Raw genomic sequence first — 10,841 nt, 5'->3', positions numbered from 1 at the left:
CCAGAGGGAATTGTATAGGTGTTTCTCTGAGCCGGGGCCCAATATCCGGACAAAACCAATAACCGGACCTACCTATGGCCTTATTACGTCGGCTATTGGAGTGATTACTGTATATATACTGTATATACTATATATATATATATATATATATATATATATATTATATCTATCTATCTATCTATTGCCAGACGCCTCAATCCCGTTTGGGGTGGCCACAAACAAATCACCTCCAAGTCGCCCTGTCCCCCGCCATTTCACTGCCCTGCTCCCAACTTACACCCCCCTCTCTCATATACCTCTCCACCCCATCCCTCCATCTCATCCTCGGCCTCCCTCTCCCTCTTCCCCCCACCACCTCACTCACATACACTCTCTTCGTCAGTCTTCCACCCTCCATCCTCTCCACATGGCCAAACCACCTCAGTGTGTTCCTCATAACGCTTCCTATCACATCCACATCAACACCACAATGCTCCTTTATATCCTCATTCGTCAGCCTGTCTCTCCATGTGACTCCACAGGCTCCTCTTAAATAACTCATTTCCACTGCTCTCACTCTTGACTTGTGTCCTTCCAACAACGTCCAAGCTTCACTTCCGTACGTTAGAGTTGGTATCACAATACTGTCATGTAGTAACTTTTTCACTTCCATGCTCACTTCCCTGTTTCTTATCACTGCTTTCAAAGAACCAGCAACCTTTCTTCCCTGCTGTACCCTTTCAAGCACTTCACCCTCCAAACCTCCATCCTTACTCATCACACTACCCAAGTACTTAAACGTACTCACATTTTCCAATTCCTCACCATCCAACCTCGCATGTACATTCACTGACTTCACCTCTCTCAAAGACCATCACCTTTACTCTTCCCTACATTCCTGCCTTTAGATTCCGTTTCTTACACACTCTCCCAAACTCATCCACCAAGCCTTGCAACTCCCCTTCGTCTTCCACTTAACAACACAGTATCATCTGCAAACAACAGTACAGGAGTTTCCAAACACTATCCTCTCTCACCAGGGCCACTCCAACATCCACTACCCTACCTTGTACACTCTTTTATTACCCCATCCATGTACAGATTGAACAACCATGGAGACATGACACATCCCTGTTTCAAACCAACTTTCAAAGAGAAAAATTCACTTAGTTCACCATCCACACGCACTGCAACCTTAGCACCATCGTCCATACTCTTCACAGCATTCAACAACTTCCCATCTACTCCATATATTCTTAACACTTTCCACAATCCTTGTCTATCCACCCTGTCATATGCTTTCTCCAAATCCATGAAAGCCGCATACAACTTCTTTCCCTTCTCTAGAAACTTTTCCACTAAAGATCTAAGAATGAATATCTGATCTACACAACCTCTTCCCTTCCTAAAGCCTCCCTGTTCTTCTCCAACTAATTTCTCTGTTCTTTCTCTAACTCTGTCAATAAGTATCCTACCATACACTTTTCCTATTATACTAAGAAGACAAATGCCCCTATGATTACCACACACTTCTTTTTCCCCTTTTCCTTTGTACAAGGGAATAATTATACCTGACTTCCAATCCTCCGGGACTCTACCTTCCTCCCAGGCCAATCTGCACATCTTCCACATCCATTCAGCTACTATCTCTCCCCCATGCTTCAGCATTTCACCACACACTCCATCAATTCCTGGGGCTTTCCCCTATTTAACTTTCTTCATTGCTTCCACAACTTCTATCCTACTGATTTCTTCCTGTCTTCTCACCTCCCTCCTTCTCCCAGCCATTCCCCAGCCACTTATACTCGCATTACTTCCATCCTGTATGTTCAACAATTCCTTAAAGTGTTCTCTTCATCTGCTCACTTTTTCTCCCTTCTCCACTAGTAATCTACCATTTTTATCTTTCACTCCCCTGCTAACTTCACTTCCACCCTGTCTTACTCTTTTCACCTCTCTCCAGAACATTTCTTACAGTCCCTCCACTTTACACTCAAATTCCTTCCAATTCCTCATCCACTCTCTTCTTACTCTCTCATACTAATCTTTTCACCTCTCTCTTTCTTTCTGCATATAACTCTCTCTTCCGCCTCGCAACTTCTTCCACGCCCCTATTTCTCATCCATTCATTGTATGCTTTCTTCTTTTGTGCCACAGCCTGTTTCACCTCTTCAGTCCACCACGCTGTTCCTTGAACCCCCCTCCGTCTTCTCTTCATCCCACGCACCACATCACATGCTGCACATATTTCTTCTGTAAATATCCTACACACACCTTCCACGTCTCCCATCTGCTGCAATTCATATTTGCCCAATCGTTCCTCCACTTCTCTCTTATACCTTGCCTTTTTCTCATCCTCTTGTAACCTTTCCACTCTCCTTGCAACTACTCCTTCCTCTCGTCTTTCCCTTCTTCTATTCCTCCATCTTACTTGAATTCTAATTCTGGCCACCACCAAGTAGTGGTCAGAAAGTCCACTCCCCCAACCTCTATAAACCCTTGCATCCATTACACATCTTCGCATCCTTTCATCCACACACACATAATCAGTCATTGCCTTCCTTTCATTCAGTTCACCACCCATCCTTCTCATCACTCGCCATGTATACCTGTGGATCATTTTATGCCTGAAGAGGGTATTGGTTATCACCAACCCCCTCCCAGCACAAATGTCCACTAACGCACTCCCATTCTCATCTATCTCAGCAGCACACCCCACTCACCAACTATTCCATCCACCTTCACATTCCCAACTTTACCATTCATATCACCAATCAAAAACACTCTCTCATTCCTTCCAAACTTTTCCATGCACACTTCTACACTTGTCCAGAACTCTTCTCTCACTCTTCTAGCACGATCTTGCGTTGGCGCATACACACACACAATCACCCACATTTGTATTCCAACTTTCAACTTTACCCACACAATCCTTGACCCAACTGATCCATACTGTCTTATGCTCCTCTTCCATCTTTTACTCACAACTATACATACTCCTTCCTTTGCCCTCTCATTCTCACCTACTCCTGCACATATACCCCATCCATACTCCCATTCTCTCACACTTTCTCTTCTCCATTTTGTTTCAGTTTTTCCACATAAATCCACTTTCGCACCCTCAAGCACCTGGACAATCTCTCTCTGTTTCACCTCATCATTCGCTCCCCTTACATTCCCAAGTTCCAATTACCATGTCCTTTGTCCGATCCTTGGTCGTCATCGTTTGGTCAGTCCTTGTCCGAGGCTTATTGTTTGTTTTTTTTTGTTAGTTGTTTTCCGGGGAGGGGCACTAACCCTCTGCCAACCCTTTTAGTCGCCTTTTACGACAAGCAGGGATACTGGGGGAGTTTTCTTGAAAAACCCCCCTACCCCCATGGGGGGTATATCTATATGTCGACCCATAGGTACCTGTAGGTCGATAAGACATCCAACTATCTTCCTGACATGTATTCCATAAAATGTTGTTGATAAATGGCACAGTACTTGAGATAACATGCGGATTCTTTCAGCATAGCAGCTAAAAGGGCACTCGGCGCATGCGCACTGAGCGGAACGATAACTTCCAACATAAGTCACTCCTTGCATACAAGACCGGGCTATCCGCCAAAAATAAAAGAAAGAGAAAAACGCTATCAGAGTTTTGCAATCTTTAACCCCTACACCGCAGGCATGTTTACCAATGTTTTGCATGTGCTGCGGGGTTATTCGGGCTCCGACAGACTCTCAAAAAATATTTGCCAAAAATCAGTTATTAGTCCTAGAATATTAAAATTACATATGCTTATGGCACATACCTTCAGCTTTCTCCTGGAATGTTTGTTGAGCCTTCGTCTGTTACCGTAGGACTTGTGGAGACCTCTGAAGTTGGGTAACGAAGTCTCCACTTTACACTTCCCGACAATTCGTAATATGATTACCACAGCCAGATATTAACACTATAAGTACTACTCTATGATTTTCAAGTAGTTTGGGATCCATACTCAAAAAAAAAAAAAACACTGTGAAAGCAATGAAAATAACGAGTGTGTCTGACCGTCGCACTTGCGCTAGTTCGCTCTTGGTACTCTGTCATTTATTATTCATAAAACCCCTCACACTTTATATTTCTATTACTATATAACACTTATATATATCTACAGTCTTTATCCATAAGTTTCCTTCAGTAGTATTAGTTTATTGTCACTGTAGGGATTCAATTTCTTTCAGTAAAATACGTAGCATTCACTTTCTCGTCCTGTATACTAGCATTGAGAGTGAATGTCACTTTCAATTTCACTCTCATAACTCATAGTATTCAGACATGCTAGAGTGAAACTTTCACTTTCATTACTCCTAGGGTATATACTCGTATTCTTATAATACTACTCATTTACATTTCTATTTACGTTCTCTATTTTATTTACGTTATTTACATTTCTATTTTATTTACACTGTGTTATGCACTGTCATTTGACATAACTTATAAAACTATTTTCCACTGTTCATGTATATTTACATTCATTACTTTCACTTGCTGTTTACACATTATTTACACATTATTTACAATTCCACTTGCACTGTTTTACTCAATAGAAAGATCGTAGTCACTCTTTTATCAATTGTCAGCCCTTTACCTCTTTCCACACGAGGTTTAGTAGGGGGTAAAGGTCACAGGGCCCTTTGCATGGGGGTGAAAAGTGGCTGAAGTTAGCAGGAGCAAAGAAACGTACCTTCACATTGGAAGATGAGAGTGAAATGATAAGGGTGGGTCGGGGTGGTGGCCTACCTAGGGAAATCAGTACTGCCAACGTTTAGCCTCTTGACACAGCTAATTTATAGCAGTGAAATGATTGGCAGGAAATCTAGACAGTACATTATAAATTAGGTCGTTCCAGGTGAATGTAAATATCACTTAGGCTTCTCCCTTCCCTCCTTATATGTATATTTATTACGAAAATAGATTATACGGCATATTTCAAGGGGAAATAAACAGCGAAAATTAGCGAACGAGTGCACGTGAGGTGTTGTCAGGTGATAATTAGCCAATTCCAGGTGTATGGCACTCTCACTTACCTTATTTCTTTCTTGTATATATTATTTGGTATAAGAATAGGGCATAGGGCTTCTTTCAATGGATGAAATCAGTGAAAAATTCCAGGGAAGATTTACTCAGCGTAGCACGGCCAGGCAGGCGAGAGGATATGGTAATGGAGGGGGGCTAGGGAGGGGAGTCAAGAACGGGGAGAAATGGCTAAATTGTCAACAATGGATGGGAGTACAGATGAGATTAGGAGTGCTGACTAGTGTTGGACATTGGCAGTACTGATAGATGATACAAGCCCCTACTTGGAAGCCCGTGTGAATTCAAAATAACACAGAATCACAAAAGCGACGCCCCGCAGTATGATCCCTTGCTCCCAAGCGTCACGAAAGTGACGCCCCGTGGTTAAGGGGTTAAACTGTCCTATCTCTGTAACCGCTAGTTATCTTGATAATTTTTTCTTTCCATGTATCTTAAATGTATGTACTTCCTTGCAGTAACCTCATACTTGTACTGTCCATGAGTATTCATAGTGATATTGTGTGATGAAGCAAATTATCGCTCACCGCGGCCATACCGAACCTCTGATAAACCGACTATTATTAACCACAGAAATATGGAATAGAATTTAAAAAATACTTCTGTGTTATCTCAGTATGTCATATTATCAATTAAAGACAGTGGCTTTGACATTTTAGTGTTTGGAAAAACAGAATGAACAAAAAATAATAATGATGATACAGTAATTGGTTTAGTAACATAATAAGGAAGCATTCTAGGTAAAAGAATAATGTATGGAAAGCTGCCAAACCTGAAAAAGTTTTACAATAACCAAAGAGACAATATTCAGTCAACATAAAATAACAGACTGTATTCTGTAAACATAGAAAACAGTGACAGTGGTAATGTTAATAATGAGAGAGTAAGATACAAAAAACTTTGCAATAATAATAGTAATAATAATAATAATAATAGCACTGCTCACGGCAAGAAAAAGAGAGAGGCAGACTGAAGGAGAGAAAGCTGTATAGCATCTCATGTCTGGCTCTCGTAACCCACATGGTATGCAACTCAGCTTGTGATTGAGCAGCTCCAGAGTACGGCGGGAAGGTACATGTATCCCAGTCTAATGCCAAGACCTTGATTCATTATTGGTGATGTCCATAAGGCCCATAGTTCAGGGTTACTTGATAGAAATTTCGACCTTACTGCTAAAGGTATACCAGGCCCTGCTCCTGTCTCTAGATTTGTCACTGCCTACTATACAGTATTAGTAAATCTCAACTGTCAGCATGCTGTCTGTCTAGAAGGCCCATAGGCAAGAGCTACTCAACAGGAAATTCTCCTTAGTATACTGCGCCATGCTCGTGTGTTGAATTGTCGCAGCTCTCACCACGCCTTCAACCCAAACAGGCGAAAATTAGTGTTACTTTGCTGTATTTTTTACCTTATTGCTGGCCGTATGCTGGAACCCTCTCATTTCCCCAATACAAAGGAATGTTATGGGAACAATATGGCGGCCTTAGCTCGAATTTGGCTGCTGTGGCGTATAGTCTGGTTTATTACTAGGCATCTCATATAATTTGTTATTATCCCTTTTTGAGGTGTATGGACCCAGGGCTAGACTGCTGTAGTCCAGTAATGTAATTTAAGGCTAGATAATCAGCCTACTTCCTTGATGGCATTACACAATCAGAACACCTCCAGTTACCTTTTGGGGATCAAACGTATGGGAGATTGATACTTTGACTCAGTAACCACTAGACCACAACTCTTTGCTGTAGTCCTTGCTTCCCTTTTCAGATTACTGTACTCTTGTGTTTGCTGTCTATCCTACTTATGCATGCAGCCGTTCTGAAAAGGGGACCAGTAGTTTTGCACCCTATAAACTTAAGTTTTCTGCTGCTCTCTGCTCAGGTTCTACTCCTTCCACCATGTTCCCTGCTTTTCTGTATTCATTACACAAGACTAATTTACTTTACTCACACAGAAATCAGTTTAATCAAGACACTGAAGGCTAACGAAACCAAACGATGGAGTGCGTCCGGTGGGGAAAACAGCCGCAAGTACCGGATTTTGGGCAAGCAAGGACAGGATCTAGTTATCCCTGTACCTCAAGGTGTTTCAGTTAAGATGGATGGAGGAGCTGTTTTAGGTGAGGATTATGATGCTTAGTAGCTATAATTTTGTTGGATGTATCATTACAAGACACCCAGTAGGTAGTTATTTTACGGTCATTTATGTATTTATGAAACACCCAGTAAGCAGTTATTATACAGTCATTTACTGCATTTGTTTTCATAAGTCTAAATGATGGTAGGTGGTGGCAACCATTATTTAATCACTTGATGTAATGCTGCCCACTTCTGCCTTACTCTTTCACATTCTATCTCTATGTCTGCCATCCTCTCTTCCTACTTCTCCCATTCCTTCCAGTCTTTTTTTTTTTTTGTTACCCTTATTACCACTTTAGGTGGCTGCACAGAGTGACAAGCCTAATGGTTTCTTGTAACCCAGGAACCATTTACAATGCTAGTTGGTAACCATGTAACCAAATTACAGGGTGAAATGGAGCCTTAAATGGTAAGTCACACATGTGGTGTCCATCCAGGAACCAAACCTCCACATTACTCCTCACACTTTGCTGCCATGAGGTGCTGTCAGCCACAAGGGATCATCGGTTCACTGTACTTGGCAGTCCTACAGGGTTGGTTGCTTGCCTGTGGTTGGTGGGTCTCGCTCGGCCAGAGTTGCGCTGATCAGTGGCAAAAGATGAATATCATAATTCCAGAGACAATCTGAAGCTGTGTATGTTAACAGTGGACACCTATCCCTTTTCTGTCCACCTCTCTGATTTTGTCCATCTCTGTAATTGAAGCATTTACCAGTATATTGAGTCCTTCATGTACACAGCTGGTCAGTTGTGGAACAGTCCTCCTCATTCTCCTAATCCAGTCTTTCCAGCATATTGTGCCTAAGGAAGTTAGAGTAAATGGATCTTTATTTTGGAGCTACATTTGTTGAGCATTTTTCTGGAAATGACAAATTTTATGACTTGTTTGCTTAATAACAGACAAGTGGTGTGCCCACCATCCACTTACTTGTTGTAGTGCTACATGCAGGTTACTACAGTGAGTGACAATCCAAATGGCTTCTTGTATATCAGGAAACCATTTATTACTCTGGGAGGTAACCACCTGGTGGTTTAGTGGATTAAGGAACTTCAAGTGGAATGAGCCTGTAAGGGTTGATATCTGAGGATATTGGAGTCTATTGCTCATAAAATGCCACTTGGGTGAATGAGGTTGACCACCCTTGCCTTAACCCCTTAACCACGGGGATGTCGAAGGCGGTCCTTGCACGTCCCACAGGGATATTCACGCTTCGACTGACTTTTTAAAAATATTTGCCAAAAATCAGTTATTAGTCCTAGAATATTATAATTAAATATGCTTATGGCACATACCTTCGGCTTTCTCCTGTGATGTTTGTTGAGCCTTTGTCGACTACCATAGGACTTGTGGAAACGTCTGAAGTTGGGTAACGAAGTCTCCACTTTACACTTCCCGACACCCCGTAATATGATTACCACAGCCTGATATCATCACTAGAAACACTATTCTATGATTTTCAATTAGTTTGGAATCCATACTCCAAAAAAAAAACACTGTGAAAGCAATGTAAATTACGAGCGCATATGAGCTTCCCACTTGCGCTCGTTCCCTGCTGGTATTCTGTCATTCATTATTCATAAACACACTCACACTTTATATTCCTAGTACTTTATTATATGTATATATATCTACAGTATTTATCCATAAGTTTCCTTCAGTAATAGTAGTTTATTTTCACTCTAGGCATTCACTTTCTCATTCAGTAACTACGTAGAGAGCGAAGCTTTCACTTTCACTGTCATTACTCCAAGTATTTGTACTCATATTATTATATTACTAATTATTTACATTTCTATTTACATTTTCTCTTGTATTTACATTATGTACACTTCTATTTTATTTACACTATGTTATGCACTGTCACTTGCAGTAACTGATAAAACTATGTTCCACTGTTCAATCATATTTACATCCATTGCTTTCACTTGCTATTTACACATTATTTACACATTATTTACATTTCCACTTGCGCTGTTTTAGAACTGCTTCAGGCTGTGGTAATCAAAGAAGCATGTTACGCAGAGGGGAACCTGGCACTTGGCGAACTGCCAGGAGGTGCGTTTGTGCTCACGTGTGTGTCTGGTGGTATATGCACACACCTGGCACCTGTGGATCACAGCCTTCCTCTTCGTTGTGGCAGGCATTTGCACCAGTCTGTGCCGATCCATGTACGCCCTCTGCTTAAGTCTGTCAGGAAGTCTAACAGAATGGTGCTTGGAGCTGTTGCTGTCACCCTACCATACCTCTCAAGCAGCTGCTGAACACAAGTCCTATCGAACAACCTCAGGGAGAAGGACTTGGGTGGCTTTACCTTCATCTTGTACAGGATGAAGGCGTTCAGCATCGTCATGTCAGTGAGATGCAGAAACACTTTCCTGTACCACCTAGTATTCTTCCTGAGGCAGTCAATCTCTCCAATCAACATGTTGGACTTGTCCACTAGCCGCATATTGATATTGTAGTCGATGACAGCATCAGGTTTCCTCACAGGTTCGCCTGTCCTACGGTCGACCTTCCTACTGTCTTTCAGTTCCCCCTTGTGTACGGTGGTGAGCATGTGCACGACCCTCTTGTCATGCCACCGTATTGCCAGCATCTTCGACTTGCATAGGTGCATGTCTCCTCGCTGCGAATTTCCTGCCTCAGGGAATTTGGGGAAGTGGGCACGATTGCTCATCACAGTGCTGCAGGAGCCGATGCCGTGCTCTGAAAGGTATTTAGCAAGTTTCGGTGCTGTATAGTAGTTGTCAGTATACAGCACATGATTCCCACCAAAATACGTTTCAAGCAGCACTTTCACTAAACAGCCTGAGAAGCCAAGGGGGTGTGTTTTGTCCAGATTGACAGTGCTGGCTGAATAGATGATGAAGTCAAGGATGTACCCCGTCTTACAGTCGCACAATACAAAGAACTTGATTCCAAACCAATGACATTTGCTTGGAATGTACTGTACGAACCTCAGACGTCCTCTGAACAGAACCAAGGATTCGTCTATGACAGCCTTCTGAAATGGGTGGAAGAATGACATAAATTTATCCTTCATTTTGTTCAGAATCTCCCGGATCTTTCAGAGTGGGTCAGTCTGGGAAGGTACATCGTTGTTGGTGAAATGCAGGTTTCCCGTGATGTTATACAAGCGATCTTGGCCATGTACATATTGAAGGTGGGTGAGGGTAGTAAGGGGTCCATGGACCAGTAATCTTCCAACTCATGCTTCTTTGAATGGGGCATGAGAAGCATGAGGGCGAAGAACACATACAGCTCCTGCACTCCCAGCATGGTCCACTGTTGCATTTTTTCTGCACCTGCACCACTTGCAGCACGTTGTGACTTGTACCTGTTGGTCTCATCACGTATGTGCTGCATAACTTCGTCATCAAGGAAGGCCAAAAGGTAGCCCACACCCTCAGCATCCTCGTCAAGAGTGAAGCCAGGCTGTATCCCTGAGGAACTCTCGTCAAGGTGGAGTTGTTGGGGGATGAAATCGGAACCTTCCATCCACACGAAGGCATCCAGGATTCCTTCTCGTGGCGGTGTAGGCTGGGTGAGAGTGGATGAGGGTGGCTGTGAGGCAGACTGGGCCATGTCAAGGTCACTCTGACTGACCCTAGGTTGCTGTGTACCACTAGCTGCCCTTACTGTAGATGCTACTCTACATTTACGAA

At 42.5% G+C, this 10,841-nt stretch overlaps 1 protein-coding gene across 2 annotated transcripts in view; it reads left to right on the top strand.

Annotated features, from left to right (window-relative positions):
* Positions 1 to 10,841, top strand: part of LOC145410222 (GTP-binding protein 10) — a 364,639-nt gene that overhangs the window by 189,906 nt on the left and 163,892 nt on the right. For both annotated transcript variants that reach the window (XM_080280440.1, XM_080280441.1), the window contains exon 3: positions 6,993 to 7,157. In XM_080280440.1, coding sequence (XP_080136566.1) covers positions 6,993 to 7,157 — 165 coding nt within the window. The remainder of the gene's footprint in view (positions 1 to 6,992; positions 7,158 to 10,841) is intronic.

The sequence above is a fragment of the Coenobita brevimanus genome, chromosome 84 (genome assembly GCF_032717465.1).
Source record: "Coenobita brevimanus isolate Jiangsu-jjx chromosome 84, ASM3271746v2, whole genome shotgun sequence".
NCBI lineage: Eukaryota > Metazoa > Arthropoda > Malacostraca > Decapoda > Coenobitidae > Coenobita > Coenobita brevimanus.
The sequence above is the reverse complement of the archived record's forward strand: the minus strand, read 5'-3'. Positions and strand labels throughout refer to the sequence as shown.